Here is a 17,948-nt window from a genome sequence, read left to right on the forward strand (position 1 = left end):
CAATGACGGTGCCAACTTGGGCCAGTGAAGCAACATCCTCCACAACTAGACTGAAGAACAAAAGGACAGCAACTTGTCTGTTCCCCTTCCCCCCAATTCCCTAGCACTGTTCCCTCACCCAATTCCCCAGTAAAAATCTTAAAAAAACAAACAAACGGAACCCACTGTCTTTTTCACTCAGGGACTATGTATTGCATAACTTTACTATATCAAGTACAAAACCTGCTCTTCTCCCCTCTTGCCCTACCGCAGGTGATGGTGCTAACACTGACGTAGTTGGCCACATAGAAACGCCTAGTGGCCTACCCCATTTTTCTTCTTCATATCCTCTGACCCTTGTTAATTCCAGTCTGGAAATGTCTCCTGAATGCCATTTCCTCTCATTTCTCCCCACCAGAGTTCATCTCTCTGTGTTTCCAGGAGCATTCTTTCCATCCACAGTCCCTAATTCTCTAGTTGTGCTTAGCGCACGCAGTATTGTATCCGTCTTATAGCACAGTTATTAGGTTGGTGCAAAAGTAATTACGGTTTTTGCCATTACAAATAATGGCAATGACTTTTGTACCAGCCTAATACTTCAAACTGTCATTTCCTGGAGGCAGGGACTGGGTCTTGTTCATTCTCGCATCTCCCTGTCCAACATGTCACCTGGCACCCAGGAAGTGCTTGACATTTAATAAATGTTTGCTGGATTTTATTGAATTGAACCAGATGGTCCACCCATCAAGTCATCCGGAATGTCCTTATCATCCCAGCATACAGCACACGCTCCGGCACAAAGCGGGGACTAGAGGAGGTGGCTCACGGGGCCTCTTTCCCTGACTGAGAAGCAGATCTTCAACATGGCAAGAAATGGTCTTCTTTAAAAAGGGGGTTAGTTTGACTCTAGTGAGCATAGGCCTACTCAGAATAGATTTGTTTTTATACTTTTGAATTTTTATGAGTTTCTTTGAGCCAAACGGACAGCAAAATCTCAACGGATGGAGAAAATGCTCCTGATTTGATTTTTTGTTTTAAATCTGAGCTTTAGAAGTGACTTAAAGCATTGTTTTTATATGAAGGACCTCTAAACATTTCTCAAATATGAAGGTGGTAGGTGCTGTTGGGCTCAGCAAGGAAAGGGGTCTTGCCCTTTCTCACATTTTCTCTTGGGAGATTGGAGATTCCTAGGCTTGGCCTAGTCAGTGAAGTTGCCTTTTTTTAAGATGTAAGTCTGGGGCGGCCGGTTAACTCAGGTGGTTAGAGCACAGTGCTCACAACACCAAGGTTGCCAGTTCGATCCCCACATGGGTCACTGAGCTGCGCCCTCCACAACTAGATTGAAACAACTACTTGACTTGGAGCTGATGGGTCCTGGAAAGACACACTATTCCCCAATTAAAAAAAAAATGCAAGTCTGGGTTCTTGCTTCACAGACACAAGGGACCAAGGGACCACTATGGTAGCTCTAAGAAGCGCCCCTTGAGCTAGCTGTTAAGGTCAGGCCTCTCTGCTAAAATATTAGGGAGCCTGGCTGTTGTTACTAGCCAGTTACCATCAGCGTGCTTAGATCAGAAATTATTTATTCAACTGGACACGCATTATTTTTTTCCCTTCTTTTTGATTATATTGTCTCTTCTCTCCACTGCCACCCTTTTTCTTTCCCTCGCTGCAGGATACACTTCAGAGTGTATACTTTGCCTCTATTATTGCTTCTGTCTCCAGTTTTCTTCTAGAATGGTCCTGTGGCTGCCCATGCCAGAAATCGATAGAGACCTGTTTCAGAATGAGAAAGGTTGAGAGAAACAGCCCCAGTCATCACTGATGGACTTGGATGAGCCTTGATTGTATTAATTAATATATAAGCTCAGGGAGGGAGGGACAAGTTGGGGCTCGCGCAGACCAGCCCCTGTATTTGAGAGCGGCACCCCATCTATTTAAATTTGCTGGCCAAGCTCCAGAGTGATCGTGAGTGGAAATGCTGTCCCGGTCACTGATCGAGGTAGATGTTTTAAAAGAAAACACTGGTGACGAGGAAGACGGAGGAGAAGGGGGAAGTACTCGTGAACTGCAGCTTTTTATTGTAGCACAGAGAGAACTATCAAGAGAGCCAGAGGCAAATGGTGTCCCCCTCTGGGGGTCCCCCTCTGGAGAGGAGAGTGCCAAGACTTTGGGCTTCCTTGTGGCCTAGACTTGGCCTGAGTCAGTGGGCCCCGGCAGTAGCACCATCTCCACGTGAGTTCCCGCACCTGCAGAAGGAAGATGGGTCAGCCTTGTTCTGCCCACACTCTGCCTGGGAATTTTCGTTCCCTTTTTGTTTCTTGGGATGAAATGGAGCCATGGGGCGATCGACGAATCCGTCGTGTATACCAGGGTTGGTTACTGAAGAGCGATAGGATGAAGAGGAGGGTGTATCTCAGCGTCCAGGGAAGTCCGATGGCATTTGTAGGGTGAAATAGTTGGAGGGGTTTTTTGGCCCTGTGTGTTTTGCTGGTAGGCCAGAGAAAGGCTTTCAGTGCGGTCCTGGCAAGGCCTGAGGATGAATCTTGGGAGACCTGCGTATTTCTAGCACCTGCGAGACTATGGCCTAGGCTCCTAACCCAACCCTGGTATTCTCTATTAAAACTCTGCTTTCACCCTGGAATGGGTTTGTTAGGTGCCCTAAGCTTGGGTTCCAAAGGGGCTCTGTTGCAAGGCCACGCTCATGCTGGCACAGGACTCTGCGAGTCCCCAGATCCCATTCGGAGCACAGTGCTGCATAAACTGTCCCAGCCCCCAGTAGTTTCCTGCCCGCTGAGGTGACACAGCATTTCTTAGCGGGATCACCGCTTCTTCCAGGTGCGTGGTGACCACAAAATGTTTATCTTCTTAGTGGTTCTCAAAATGGCACCTCCCTGGCAGCCCGGAGTTCCTTGTAGCACCGTGTACTTGTTTCTTCCGGCTGTCGTAACAAATTACCACAGACTCATTGGCTTCAAACAAGTACAGGTTATCTGACAGTTCCTGGAGGTCAGAAATCCCTAGTGGGTCTTGCTGAGCTGGAATCAAGGTGTCGGCAGGGCTGTGTTCCCTCTGGAGGTGCTGGGGACCATCCGTGTCCGGCTTCTAGAAGCTGCCAGCATTCCTTGGCTCGTGACCCCCTTCCATCCAGCGTTCATGCCACTCTGACCTCTGCTTCCATCATCACATCTTTTTCTCTCTGACTTTCCTGTCTCCCTCAGAATGTGATGACATTGGGCCACCTGGCTAATCCAGGGTAATCCTCACATGTCAAGTCGTTAATGTCATCTGCAAAGTCCCTTTGGCCTCTTGAGCAGACACATTCACAGGTCCCGGGGATCAGGACACAGACATCTTTGGGGGGCTTTCATCTTGCCTCCCACCTGCTGGCTGTCTCCTTCCCCTCCGACTGCAGCCCAGTGTCGGCCTTGGGGGCTGTGGAGCTTGATCAGCACTGGGGGGTCAGTCGCTCAGTGCCACTCGGCAGACACTCTGTCCCCATTTGTGTTACGCGCGGGAGACCCTGAGGTAAGGCCCAGACCTAAAGCGTAGAGTCTTATGAGACAGTTTCCCATGGGAACAATTCAAGGCCGAATTTCACAAGCAGTTTCCTAGAGGGGCACACGACTCATAACGGAAGCGCTGCAGGTTCACGGGCATCACCTTTCTCCCATACGTTCTTGTCCAGATAAGAACTTGTCAGCCACTTAATGCTAATAAGTGCCATTAACTGATCACTCAGCTTGTGCCAGGCACTGGGCTCAGCGTTTTATCTGTGTTGTCTCAGTCCTTCATTCTATGAGGTAGGTAGGGAAAGGGTATAAAACTTTTTTAATCACAGAAGTAATATTAATTAGAGAAAATATTGGAAACATTCTTACTAGCTGCTTCTTTTAAGTTAAAATAGTATAAGAACATGTTTGCTGGAATCAAACGATTTTAAAGGGCTGATGAAAACCATTGGCCCCCTCTCCCCCCGGCCCTGCTCCCCAGAGGTAGTTGGTTTTAGTTCTTTCTTCTCGAGGCTAGGTTGGTTCTGTTGGCCACATTTCTCAGGTGGAAAGCAGATTTACAGAGGTTAAGGAATTGGTCCTAATTCAGAAGGGCTGAGCTGGTTAAAATCCAGAAGTCAGTGCCTGGTTTCAACCCCAGCCGCACCCCTGATAAGCTCTGAGCTCCGGTTTCCCCACCTGTGAGAAAAGGTTGACTCAGAGCATCGTTCTCATAGCGCAACTCAAACGAAAGAGCACACACAAAGCACCTGCTCAGAGCATAGCATATCGTAAGCACTTGGTAATTCTCCATTACTATTACTGTTATTCCAAATCAGAAATCCCAAGCTCTTACCATTCATTCATTCCCTCACTGGGAACATAGCAGTGAGCAAAAAACACACAGTCTTTGCCCTCATGTTCGGGGAGAAAGACCTCAATCAAAACGAGCACAGTAGTAGGTGAGACATTCCCGCTGCATAAGCACTTAGAGGAGAGGCACAGGTGCTGCAGGCGTGTGTGATCACAGGATTTGACTTTGTGAGGGCAGAGGTGGCAGCCCCCAGAAGCGATGCTTGAGCTGAGATCCGAAGGGGAGGAGGAAATAATACCTAGTTGATAAAGGGCATTGCTGACAGGAAATGGCATGTGCAAAGGCCCTGTGGTGGTAGGGGGGATGTGTGTGGTGTGCTTAAGCGCCTGAAAGAAGGTCAGTGTGGCACTACCTTCTTACCTCGAGGCCCCTGAAGGCTTCCTGTGCCTTCTGGTTGTGGCTGTGGACAGAGGTGAGCCAGTGTCAAGTGTTGGGGCAGGACGGCCTGAATGAATGGTGCTGTCGCGCACACCTCAGCTGAGGCTGGGTCTTCAGCGTCTGGACTCGGGGATCATGGTGCGTGCGGGTGGGTGGGGCTAGAGGAACCGAGTCTTTGTAGACACTGGTCAGGGGCAGGAGGGTTTGGGGCTGGGGAGGGTAGGTGTTGGCTCCCAGCTGCTGTTGTGACATCCTTCCCTGCGGCCAGGTGAAGAAGATGGGCGAGCTTGGGCTTCTGGCCATGGATGTGCCAGAGGAGTTGAATGGTGCTGGCCTCGATTACCTGGCCTATGCCATCGCGATGGAGGAGATCAGCCGGGGCTGTGCCTCCACCGGAGTCATCATGAGTGTCAACAATGTGAGTCCCCGTCCTGGGCCCCTGGGACACAGGTGGAGGGGAGGCTCCTGTGGGTGGGCAGGCACTCGGCAATGTGTCCCAACATACGGGGCATAGCCAGGCCTTAGCTCCCAGCCCCTGACCTCCTCTGGACTTGGCCCTTCAGGTAGAGCTCTGGAGAGAACAGGCCTTGGGGTGGGGTCTGCGGGCAGGCAGGTGTGGCCTGGGCTTGAAGGCCCCTGACTCCTCCCCTCTGTCCCCACAGTCCCTCTACTTGGGGCCCATCCTGAAGTTTGGCTCCAAGGAGCAGAAGCAGCAGTGGATCAAGCCTTTCACCAAGGGTGACAAAATCGGCTGCTTTGCCCTCAGTGAACCAGGTACCACAGTGGGTCAGCGGTCTCCCCACCCCCTCACCTCAGAATCAGGGTGACAGGCTAAGACTGGAGCTGGGCTGCCCCGAGGAGAGGCAGGGAACTGGGGGGCCTGTGCTGACTTGGGTCAGTTGCTTGTTGCTTCTGGGCTTTCAGTGTGAGCCGCTGGGGCTTGGGCTCTGGCTGCCTGGGATCTGCCGAGGAAGACATGGTGGCTTCAGCCGAGCTGGGAGGGACGCTTAGCTCTCGGGTCCCTTTGGCCCGAAGCTGCCCAGCTGCTGCACGCCCTGCTTTGCTCTGAAAGCTCTGGGAGTTGGCACAACCCTGGAACTTTCTCCCGGGGCCTGGACCCTGACTCTTTGGAGCCTGGTCATGCTCACCAGCTGGGGGATGAGGCTGGGCTTCCTGCTGAGTTGGCAGCAGTGCCCTTGCGGGCGTGGGGGTGGTAATGTGAAGGTGAATTCTGAGTCTGTGTGGAACAGGGAATGGCAGCGACGCGGGAGCCGCCTCCACCACTGCCCGGGCAGAGGGTGACTCATGGGTCCTGAATGGCACCAAAGCCTGGATCACCAATTGCTGGGAGGCCTCAGCCACCGTGGTCTTTGCCAGCACCGACAGATCCTTGCAAAACAAGGTGGGGACCCCAGAGAGAGGGCCCATGAGACCTCCGGGCTGCAGTCATTTCGTAGTTTCTAGATCCGAATCCCCTTGGCCTGGTGGATCTGTTTCTGCTCGGGAGCACCTTGGGACTGGCCCTTTTCCTCCTTGGCCTGCCCGCGGCCTGGGGCGGGAGTCTGCACCTTCCCCAGAGGAGCCAGCAGAGGGCGGCGCTGCCCAAGGTCCTGAGGGAGGTGCAGGGAAGGGACTGGAGTTTGTGTCTGGTGTGGTGTAAGGGGCGTGGCCTAGGGCAGCCTCTGGGAAAGTCACTGACTGGGTTTGTGTGCCTTTCAGGGCATCAGTGCCTTCCTGGTTCCCATGCCAACGCCCGGGCTCACGTTGGGGAAGAAGGAAGACAAGCTGGGCATCCGGGCCTCCTCCACGGCCAACCTCATCTTTGAGGACTGTCGCATCCCCAAGGACAACCTGCTGGGGGAGCCAGGGATGGGCTTCAAGATAGCCATGGTGAGCCCGGCAGTGGGGGTGGGCGGCCCTGGGGCCCAGCTGGCCAGCCACTGACTGGGGTGGTCCCCACAGCAAACCCTGGACATGGGCCGTATTGGCATCGCCTCCCAGGCTCTGGGCATCGCCCAGGCTGCCCTTGACTGTGCTGTGAACTACGCCGAGAATCGCAGGGCCTTTGGGGGGCCCCTCACCAAGCTCCAGGGCATCCAGGTAAGGAGGCGGAGGCTTCAGGAGCCCAGCCTGGATGCTGGAGGGGGGGCAGCTCAGGCAGACAGGCTTCCGCCTGCTCCGTGGTCACCCTTGTCGACCCTCCGGTCCTTGGAGGGAGGGAAGGGGGGAGGGGCAACTGCTGACCAGTGGGCTGGGGCCTGGTTGTTGCAGTTCAAGCTGGCGGACATGGCCCTGGCCCTGGAGAGTGCCCGGCTGCTGACCTGGCGCGCTGCCATGCTGAAGGATAATAAGAAGCCGTTCACCAAGGTGCCTGTGGGGAAGGGGTCTCCCCGGGCATTGGCCTTTGGTGGGCGGAGGGGCTGCGTGGGGCTCCAGTTATTCAGGCCTGTGGGCCTGTCGCTTCAAGGGGAAGCCTCACCAGGCCCTCCCCTGCTGAGGGGCCATGTGCTGGGGGCTCCCCGCAAGGTAAAGTTTCTGACCCCCCCCCCCCTCCTGTGGTTAGGAGGCAGCGATGGCCAAGTTGGCTGCATCGGAGGCCGCAACTGCCATCAGCCACCAGGTGAGTCCCGTCCATCCATCTGTCCGTGTCCCCCACCTCCTCCTCCTCCCCCACGCCTGGAAGTGCTTCCTGGTGAGGCTCCAGGGGTTGCATAGCCCACTGTGTGCCAGCTGTCCCTCCCCCAGCTGGTCCTTCTGTGAGGCTGATCCTGCCCCTGTCTTTCCCCACAACAGAGGGGTCTCCTCCTTACTGAGCCCCTGCTTTCCACCTTAGGCCATTCAGATCCTGGGTGGCATGGGCTACGTGACAGAGATGCCGGCCGAGCGGCACTACCGTGATGCCCGCATCACCGAGATTTATGAAGGCACCAGTGAGATCCAGAGGCTGGTCATCGCCGGGCACCTGCTCAAGAGCTACCGGAGCTGAACTCCCGCGCAGGGCTGACCGCTGCCCTACCCGGAGCCAGGCTGGCCTGAGGACCTTGGGAAAGGGAGGGGAGCCACGTGGCCATGACTCTGACTCCCAAAGACCGTGGGACAGGCAGAGGCCAAGCCTCCTCTTGCCAGGGCCACCCCGGCCCCGGCCCTTCCAGTATAAACTGGTTGGAAGTGGTTTTCCTGCCGCCTTCACCTCTGCCTACACCAGACCAAAATGCCTGGCGCAAGTCTCAGAGAAGGGAAAAGTGAGGGGGCTGTGACCTGTGTCTGAGGACACCCATCTTCAGCCCAGTTCCTTGCCTTTGCTCCCCCTTCACGGCCGTGCCTTATTTTCTTCATCCGAGGGGACGTGGCCTCCTGACGGCAGGGCCATGGGAAGGGCTAGGTTACCACTGTGAGGCTCCCTGTTCTGTTTCTGTGGGTCCTGGTGCTCAGCAGAAGACCAGGTGCAACTAGGTTTGGGCAGTGTCTGCTCTTTGCACACACCCCCCCACCCCACCAGGTGAGGGGTCAGGAGGAGGAGCCGGTTGGGGCCGGATTGATCAGGCCTCAGAGTAGCGGCACTTGTGCTCTCTCAGCCCCCAGGGCTGTCTTGGGAAGGCTGTGGGGCTGGGTCATTATTAGGAGCACCATTAACCTGTTCTTTGTCAAGTACAAATGAGTACAGGTGGGTGGTCTGATTTGCGCTTTGGGACAGTCAAATGCAGGCACTGACTGGAAGTAATAAAGCCTACTGTCCCCCAGTCTTGTGTCCTTGCCTGAGTGCTGCTGGGGAGGGAAGATTGTCCTTCAGTCGGCTTACTGACAAACCCCACCCTGTGAGAGAGAGTGTGCGTGTAAGGCTGACTGTAGGGAGGGGTGTGTGTGTGTAAGGCCGAGTGTGTGTGTGCGTGCGTGCGTGCGTGTGTGTGTGGCTGACTGTAGGGAGGGTTTGTCTCTGTCCTGGCACCTTCAGCAGGAGGAGCTGGGTCCAGTGGACCTGGGACAGTGACCACAGCGCCTCCAAGCTGGAGGAAGACGCCAGCTGGGTGGGGCAAGGTGGGGGAGGCGGAAGGGGCAAAGCTGTAGAGGGCCTGGTGTGAGGAAATGGAGACTTTTAAAGCATCCTTTTTGCTTACTACTTGAGTTCTCACAGTGGGCCAGCACGGAGCCTGCTAGGCAGAGGGCCCTGATGCCAAGAGGGCTGGCTTTGGGCCAAGGTGCCTGGAGTCGGAGCCCACGCTTATAGTCACTGTGGCCCAATGAGGTGAGCGAAGCTGCTGAAAGAGAAAACAAAAAAGGATAAAAAGCAAAGAGATTTTAAAGGAGATAGGGACAGCCCTCTGCAGAGCAGGAAGGACAGGGAAGCTGACCTGTCATTGCTGTGAGGCCTCTGGATAGTAGAGGTCAAAAGATGACCCATTTGGAGCCACCATTAAGTGGGCACTGGACAATGCGGGCCATCGCAGCGTGTGGATTCATGTGCCGGACTGGCGTTGCCCTCACCTCCAAGGAAGCAGCCTCGAGGCGCCCACTCCAAGGGAGAGCCTCGCTCTGGCTTACCTGTGTACCTGTGGCCACCACGTGGCATTGGGTGTCCTGGAGGGGAGCATGGAGGGCCGAGGGCCTCGCAGGGTGGAGAGGTGTTACTCCTGCTAATTGTGACTGATTTCCACCACATGTGGGCGGGGCGGGGCGGGGCGGGGCGGGGCACACAGGTGAGGCCCTTCAGCCAAGAGACGCCGCCACTATTAGAATCAGCTTCCCTCCCAGCTCTGGCGGTCAGCAGCTCCAGGGCCGCAGGCCGAAGGCTGGGTGAACGGTACCCCCTCCTGCTCCAGGTAAGCACCTCACTGACACCCTCTGTTAGTGTGGCTCCTGGGGGCCCCTAATCCCCCCCTAAGATCAGATACAAGCCAACGTTTAGGGAGCCTGGTGGATTTCAGGCCTTCTCCCCAGGAGCAGCCAAGTTTGACCCACCCCACCTGGGGGCAAATGAAGGTCTGTCACTCTCGGAGTCACTGACCCCCATGAACAGCAGAGCGGGGGTGTTCAGGTGGCTCCACGACCCCTCCTGGCCCACAGGAAGGTGAGGGAACAGACACGTGGTTGAAGTTGTCTTTGGGCCATTCCTCTGGGTAATGTAGAGGGGTAGGGGACTTTGAGTCTCAGAGGGGAACCTTTAGTCTCAGGTGGGGACAGCCAGGCTGGGAACCCAGCTCTCTCTGCTCAGAGCCCCGGTCCCTCAGGGCTTGGTTTTCAGGCTCACCTGTCTTACCTGCTGCAAAGCACCTGGGCCTTGAAGGGCCAACGGCAGCCTGGTAGAGCCACTCTGTTCCTTCAGGGCAAATGGCTGGGTGCCGGGGAGTGTGCCCAGGCCAAGCAACAGGCCTGTTTTTCAAGTGGCAGTCCCAGCTGGGTTCCTGCTTCTCAGATGGGCCTTGCTCAGACGCCTGCAAAGAACCTCACTGCCTTGGGCCAGGTTGTCCTCCATTTGACAGCTAAAGGGCTCCAGGCTCTGGGCCAAGGGCCTGTGTACTCAAGTACTTCAAGGAGTGCTTGGGTTGGAAGTCTGCCCCTGGCAGGAGAAAGTCAAGAGAAACCCTTGGCTTTGACGGGGAGCAGGCTTCTGTTAGTTGAGGCTCCTCCAGCTAGAACTAAATGCCCCTGGGTCCATCTGAACCTGAAATATTTGAATAGGTGGCAGGCATCCTGTTGCTTTGCGTCCAGTGTGTATTTCCTTAAGAACAAGGGCGGTGACACAACAACAGGAGTTACCAAATCGGGAAGCTTACCCATGGTAAACGGTCTACAGACCTCACTGACAATATGCCAGTTGTCTCAATGTCTTTCACAGCAATGTTTTCAAGGTCCAGGATCACGTGTTGTATTTAGTTGAGAGGTCTGCCTCTTTCACTGGAAGACAGTTTCTCAGACTGAATGTGTTTGTAATGACATTGGCATTTTGAAGCGTCCAGGCCGATTATTTTGTCGACTGTCCCTCAGTTTAGTCTGACGATTTGGTTTCTTCATGATTAGGTTCATGGTGTGTATTTTTGGCAGCGATAGAGCAGTGAAGGCCCTATTTTATTCCTGACTTCAATTATTAGTATATGATCTTTTTCTTAGTTACTCTGAAGTTTATCAATTATTTCCGGCTTTCTAAAGAACCAACTTTTGGCTTGATTGACATTCAGCATTGTGTCTTTATATTTTTAAATTGAGGTATACCTTTTTTTTGAGCTGAGCCATCCTGCCACCTGTTGGCAGCTCAGCGGCTGCTCAGCTAGGGCCAGCAATCGAACCGCTGTTGCTCAGAGCTCACACTCTTGAGCGAGCTCTTAACCAACTGAGCCACTTGGCCGGCCTATATTTTTAAATTGAGGTGTAATTGACATACAATATCATATTAGTTTCAGGTGTGCAACGTAATGATTCGCTATTTGATTATACAGGAATACCTCCCTTTATTGCTCGTCACAGATGTTGTGTTTTTTACAAATTGAAGGCACGACCCTCTCTACCAGCAAAAAGATCACCATTCACTTTATTGGGATAGTATTGTGAAATAATCACAATAAGTCTAGTTAACATCCATCACCATATATACTAGGGGTGCCACAAAAAAAATGTATCTAAGTGGACACTTTGGTCACCGTTGCTCAAGCAGTAGCTCTTCGTAATCAGAAGTGTCTAGGTACTGATGGTAACCACCTTGAGCACCCTTTGTAATTGCAGGAGTCAAACGTGATTTGTATTCATCTTTTGTTATCGGTATACATTGAGTATTACGATTTTAATAGTTTTCCCTTTCTTAAAATGTGTATCCATTTTTTTGGCACCCTCTGCGATTACAGATTTTTTTTGTCTTGTGATAACTTTTAAGATCTACTCTCTTAGCAACTTTCCAATATGCAATACAGTAGTATTATAGTCGCCATGCTGTACAATTACATCTCCAGTGTTGCGTTTTTAAAATGAATTTGATTTGATAGTTATATTGTTTCCTTCTACTTTTGGGAATTCAATGTGCTGTTCTTTTCAAAACTTCCTGGGATGAATGTTCATTGATTTTTTTTCCAGTCTTTTTTTTAATAAATGAATTTAAAGTTCTACATTTCCCTCCAAACATGGCTTTAGCTTTATTACATAAATTTTGATATGTTATATTGTCATTATCAGTCAGTTTTCTGAGTTGCTTTGTGCTTCCTCCTTATCAGTTATTTAGAAGAGTATTATTTTATTAACATGGGGTTTCCTCGGTATTTTTTTGCTATTGAGTTTTTTTAAATTGTAGTAAAATACACATGAAAAACATAAAATGTACCATGTTAACTATTTTTCTTTAAAGAAAATGTACAATTCAGTGGCGTTTAGTACATTCACAGTGTTGTGCAATTATCGCCTCTATCTAGTTCCAAAACATTTTCATCACCCGACAAGGAACCTCCATCCCCATTGTTACTGATTTTTACCTTAATTGCATTATCATGTCAAAACCTTGTCTGCATTATTTAAGTCCTTTGAAATTTGCTGAGACTTCCTTCGTGGCCCCATGTTACTTTTTGTAACAGATTTTCCTCATGTATAGAATTTCATTCTTTGTGGTTTTAGTTTTTATCTTTATGCTGTAAATGTGTTTCTTGAGGAAAACATATCATTGGATCTCCTCTTCCCCCTCACCCAAATCCAAGAGTCTTAACTTCGACTAGAGAGCTCAACATATTTATATTTATTGTAATTATTTTATATTTGGACTTATTCCTATCTCGTTTTACATTTTCCACCTTCCATTTTCTTGGGCTTTTCTTTTTCTCCCGTTTCTGCCTTTGATGGCATACACTGAATTTTCTTGTTGTTTTTATTTTTTTTTTTTAAGTTCATGCATTCTAATTTTATTCTTCTGCTGGTTGCCTCTAACTTAGACCAAGGCTTATGCTTGATTTTTTTTCTATCCGTTTATTTAACTTATATCTACATCTTCTCCCAAGACAGGAAAAGAACCCTTGTGCAATCTCTCATCTTCTGGTCTCTCCTCTGCGTCCTATTCTTCCATCTCCCACTCTCCAGCCGTGTTCATATCCTGTGTTTCGGTTCAAGGTTGTCATAGATATGTGTTCCCTCTCCCTTCTTCCCCTCCCTCTCAGTCACAGTGAACTACCCAGGTATTTTCTTTTTTTAAAGATTTTTTTATTGGGGAGTTGCGGGAGGGGAACAGACAAGTTGCTGTCCTTTTGTTCTTCAGTCTAGTTGTGGAGGACGTTGCTTCACTGGCCCATGTTGGTATTATCATTGTGCTCTTCCCTGGTGAGGCAGATCGGTTGCTGGCTTCTGGATGGCAGGCTGCTGGCCGCTCACGCTGGCTGCCAGCCATACACAGTAGCTTATGGCAACCCACTGCAGAAGGGGCTGCAGCCTACACCGTCGCCGGTGACTCACAGCAGCCCAGCTTCAGGTCAACCTGTTGTTCACCATCTTATCTGTAGAGGGCGCAGTGTCACTGGCCCTCATGTGGGAATCTGAACCGGGGCCCTGCTGCTCAGAGCTGGCATCCCAAGCCAGTTCCTAACCAACACGCCTCTCGGCCGGCCGTCTTTACCTTTGATGCTCTAAAGCAGCGGTTCTCAACCTTCCTAATGCCGTGACCCCTTAATACAGTTCCTCATGTTGTGACCCCCAACCATCAAATTATTTTCGTTGCTACTCTATAACTGTAATTTTGCTACTGTTATGAATTGTAATGTAAATATCTTTTTGTTTTCCGATGGTCTGAGGCGACCCCTGTGAAAGGGTCGTTCGACCCCAAAGGGGTCGCAACCCACAGGTTGAGAACCGCTGCTCTAAAGTTTTACCATAACGTGCACAGCGGTGGGATTCTCATCATTTAGCCCATTTAGCACTCAACGAGCCTTGTCTTTATCTTTCTTTACTTTTGCATCATTCTTGGTTATTTTTCCTTGAAATATGTTTGCCTTTGTGTGTGTGTATTTTTTCCTTCCAGGCACTATTATATGGATATTGACATTCAACTTCTGGCTGTCATGTATCTTATTTTTTTCCTCTGTTTCCGATCTCTTGGTTTCCCAGTGCCTTCTGGGAGACTTTCTCAACCAGAATCTTGTGTTTTACTATTTTTCCCCCCTTCCATTGTCCTATTATGCTATTTATTCCATCTATTGTGTTATTCTGACTATTATATCTTCCCAAATTCAATATTTTCACTTCATTCTTCACTATAACTGCCTGTCCGTGCTTCCTGTGACCACCATCCTTTCTTATTTCTTTGATAACATTTGTAATGTGTATTTTGAGTTCTTGATCTGTTTGATTAATCTTGGGTCATCTTGTATAGCTTGTTCTGCTTGGTCTCTCTCTCTCTTTTTTTTTTTTTTTTTAGCTGAGCCATCCTGCCACCTGTTGGCAGCTCAGCAGCAGCTCAGCTCGGGCCGGGAATTGAACCGGCAACCTGTTGCTCAGAGCTCACACTCTTGAGCGAGCTCTTAATCAACTGAGCCACTTGGCTGGCCCTGTTGTCTCTTTTTTTATGGTCCAGCTCGCATGTCTGGTTATTTTTGCCTATAAACCCATCAGCGATTGTGAGAGACAGAGGATATATTGCTCCTGCTGGGTTTAAAGAGGAAGAGAGGTTTGCTATAAGGGGTAACACGAGCTCAGAGGGAACATAACCCGATTTGAACAGCTTCAGCCACAACAGGCAGCTTGTTTCAGCGCAGAGCTTGACCTCAGTTTTGCCTTCTCACCCAGTGACCCTTTCTGTACCTCACTTTAGCAGAAAGACTTCCTCCCTACGTCCTGCCCACTCCCAGAGTTGCCCAACCCTACAGACGAGAGATGGCTTGTGGGCTAGCCAGCCTGTCTACACATATGTCTCATTTTTTAAAACTTGTGGTAAAATATGCATGACATAAAACTGATCATTTTCACCATTTTTAAGTGTACAGTTCAGTGACATTAAGTACATTCACATTGTTGGGCAACTATGCCACCACCCATCTCCAGAACTTTCTCTTCTTCCCAAACTGAAACTCTATCCATTTAACGGTCACTCCCCATTCCACCCCCTCCCTAGGCCCTGGAGACCACCACTCTACTTTCCATCTCTATAAACTTGACTACCCTTGGGAACTTCATTGACGTGAATCTTATACTATTTGTCCTTGTGTGGACTGCCTCATTTCACTTAGTATAATGTCAAAGTTCATTCATGGTGTTGCATGTGTCAGAACTTCCTTCTTTTTCTAGGACTGAATAATATTTCATTATATCTACCTATCACATTTTGGTTATTCATCCATTTATGGATTTTTGGATTGTTTCTACCTTTTGGCTATCGTGAATAATGCTGCTATGAACATAGATGTACAAATTCTCTGTTTGAATCCCTGCTTTCAGTTCTTTTGTTTATATACCCAGAAGTGAAATAGTGAAATTGCTGGATCATATAGTAATTCTATTTTCAGTTTTTTAGGGAGTCACCATACTGTTTTCCAGAGTGACTGCACCATTTTATATTCCTACCAGCAATGCACAAGGGTTCCAATTTTTCTACATCCTTGCCAACACTTGTTATTGGGTTGTGGAAAAAGTCATGACGTACTTTTTTCTATGTCTTTCATTGCAAAAATGCATCATGACTTTTCTGACAACCCAATATGTTGTTTTTGTATTTTTATTTCTTTTTTTAAATTGTAACCATCCTAATGGGTGTGAAGTGGTATCTCATTGTGGTTTTGATTTGCGTTTCCTTAATGACTAAGGATGTTGAGCACCTTTTCATGTGCTTGTTGGTCATTTATATATCTTCTTCAGAGAACTGTCTCTTCAAGTTCTTTGCATATTTTTTTATTGGGTTTTGGGTTTTTTAATGGAGATGTAGGAGTTTTTTATATATTCTGGATATTAATCCCTTATCAGATAGGTGATTTGTAAATATTTTCTTCCATTCTGTGAGTTGCCTTTTTGCTCTGTTGATAATGTCCTTCGATATACAAAAGCTTTACATTTTGATGACGAATCTATATTTTCTTTGGTTGCCTGTGCTTTTGGTGTCATATCCAAGAAATCATTGCCAAATCCATGAAGCTGTCCCCCTGTGTTTTCTTAGAAGGACTTTGATCCATTTGGAGTTAATTTTTGTATCTAGTGTAAGGTAAGGATCTAATATTCTTTTGCATGTGGATATTTGGTTTTACCAACACATCTGCTGAAAAGACTGTCCTCTCCCCATTGGGCGGCCTTGGCACCCTTGTTCTACACCTATTCTTATCTAGTCTTCACACAGATGTTCCCTTAGCAGGGCTGGCTTGGCACTGGGCTGCCCCTACTGTTTTTCTGCCGTTTAGTGTTTTTCTGTCCTCCAGGTAACTCATCACCCACCTAGAGCAATGTGACAGAGGGATAAGAACAAAACCCAAGGTATTCCCTTAGTCTGTTTCTGCTGCAAGCTAAGAGTTAATGCACAAGACCTAGTTTACTCAACATTTTCTCATCTCCAGGAGCACCTGGAGCCATGGTACTTGATGGACCCTGGGACAAGCTCTGAGAACTAAATTCCAGGAATATTCACACAGTTACTGATTAATGATGTTATTCTGCAGGCCTAGAACATTGGGGTCTGACGTAACATTATCAGATGTGTAATGTAAACGTTAACATTTATGATGTGCATCTGGCATCTGTTTTTGGAGTCCTAAGTTTTTGTGACCATGGCTGGTCACATAGCAGGAATGTGCCTTTGTGACAATGTTCTTATAAAAGCTGTGGGTTCCAAGACCTGAGCGGCTTTCTCTGGGCAGGTACGTCTCACATCTTGGTGGTTTGCAGAGGAAACTACTTAGGGCCCCTGAAAAACTGTTCCAAAAGGTGTGATCAGCAGGATGCTGCGGAAGGATGGTTGACTAACCCCTCAGGCACAGCCATCTTCCTGTTGCCTCCTAACTGGGTCTGGCTTCCCCTGGAGGCGGCCACCAAGGGGAGTTGCCATGTTGGAGGGGCCTGCTGTGCTCAGTCTGTCTCAGTGTCGGCATCAGGGCCCTTCTGCCTCTGTCGGCCTTGACCTGCCCCCCCCTTTTTTTAAATAAAGATTTTATTGGGGAATTGGGGGAGGGGAACAGTATTGGGGAAGGGAACAGCCAAGTTGTTGTCCTTCAATCTTAGTTGTGGAGGGTGCAGCTAGCTCAGCTCCAAGTCCAGTCGCGTTGCTCAGCTCAAGGTGCTGTGTTCAGTTAGTTGTGGGTGGGCGTAGCCACCATCCCATGAGGGAGTCGAACCAGCAGCCTTGTTGTTAAGAGTGCACGCTCTATCCCCTGAGCCACCCGGGGAAGCAGCTCAGCTCAAGGTGCCGAGTTCAGTCTTTAGTTGAGGGCGGGCGTAGCCCACCATCTCGAACACGCAACCTTGTTATAAGCACGTGCTCTCACCAGCTGAGCCATCCTGTCACCTGTTGGCAGCTCAGCTCAGGCGCAGCGTCACTGGCCCATGTAGGAATTGAACTGGTGACCCTGTTGCTCAGAGCTCACACTCTTGAGCAAGCTCTTAACCATCTGAGCCACACGGCTGGCCCTTGACCTGCCCTTTGCTAAGAACTCTTGTTCTCACAGGCTCAGAGTGACTGCAGGCAGTAGTAGGGACTCTAAAAACCCTTCCTCCTGCTATGTTCCCTGCTGTGCCCCACCCCCTTGCTGCTGTGTGGAGGCTGTTGTGATTGCAATTTGTATACTAAAAAGTTTTTATAGTAAAGATGTTTGGCTGGTCTAAACATAAAAAGACTTCATCTAAAAAAATATCTGTGCAATCCTTGCAGAGATGCTGCTCTTGACCTCTCTGGACGTTGCCTCTGCATATCTTTTTCTCTGCTGCTCCTGTATTGTATCCTGTGCTTAATAAGCCTTAGCTGTGATGTAATTTGATATCAGAACATGTGAGTCCTTCGAGTGAAGCACCAAAGTAGAGGATGGTCACCAAACCCTTAATACATCTGCTTTAGCCCTGACTCGCCTCTGCTCTGCTATGGTTCCCTCCACATTTGGTCACAACTACCTCTCTCCCTAGAATTTTCTTACAATCATCACTTTAGTTCTTTAAATCTAAATGCTTTCCTCTTACCGCTATAGCATTGAGTGTTTGGCTGAGGAAGGGAACCAGCAACCTGTGCTAGTTGACCATCTGTGGGAAACCAGAAGTCATCCATTATTTTTTTGAAAAATGATTCATTGCTGATACAGTTATTT

General features: G+C 49.6%; 1 protein-coding gene across 1 annotated transcript in view; it reads left to right on the plus strand.

Moving 5' to 3' along the window:
- Positions 1-8,462, plus strand: part of ACADS (acyl-CoA dehydrogenase short chain) — a gene marked incomplete at its 5' end in the record, with an annotated part of 14,298 nt that extends 5,836 nt beyond the window's left edge. Inside the window, 8 exons of the mRNA XM_019649061.1 lie at positions 4,991-5,140; positions 5,385-5,496; positions 5,973-6,124; positions 6,442-6,612; positions 6,685-6,822; positions 6,994-7,089; positions 7,286-7,342; positions 7,556-8,462. Coding sequence (XP_019504606.1) covers positions 4,991-5,140; positions 5,385-5,496; positions 5,973-6,124; positions 6,442-6,612; positions 6,685-6,822; positions 6,994-7,089; positions 7,286-7,342; positions 7,556-7,708 — 1,029 coding nt within the window. The remainder of the gene's footprint in view (positions 1-4,990; positions 5,141-5,384; positions 5,497-5,972; positions 6,125-6,441; positions 6,613-6,684; positions 6,823-6,993; positions 7,090-7,285; positions 7,343-7,555) is intronic.
- Positions 8,463-17,948: the final 9,486 nt, after the last annotated feature.

This window comes from Hipposideros armiger, unplaced genomic scaffold (genome assembly GCF_001890085.2).
Source record: "Hipposideros armiger isolate ML-2016 unplaced genomic scaffold, ASM189008v1 scaffold_129, whole genome shotgun sequence".
Classification (NCBI taxonomy): Eukaryota; Metazoa; Chordata; class Mammalia; order Chiroptera; family Hipposideridae; genus Hipposideros; species Hipposideros armiger.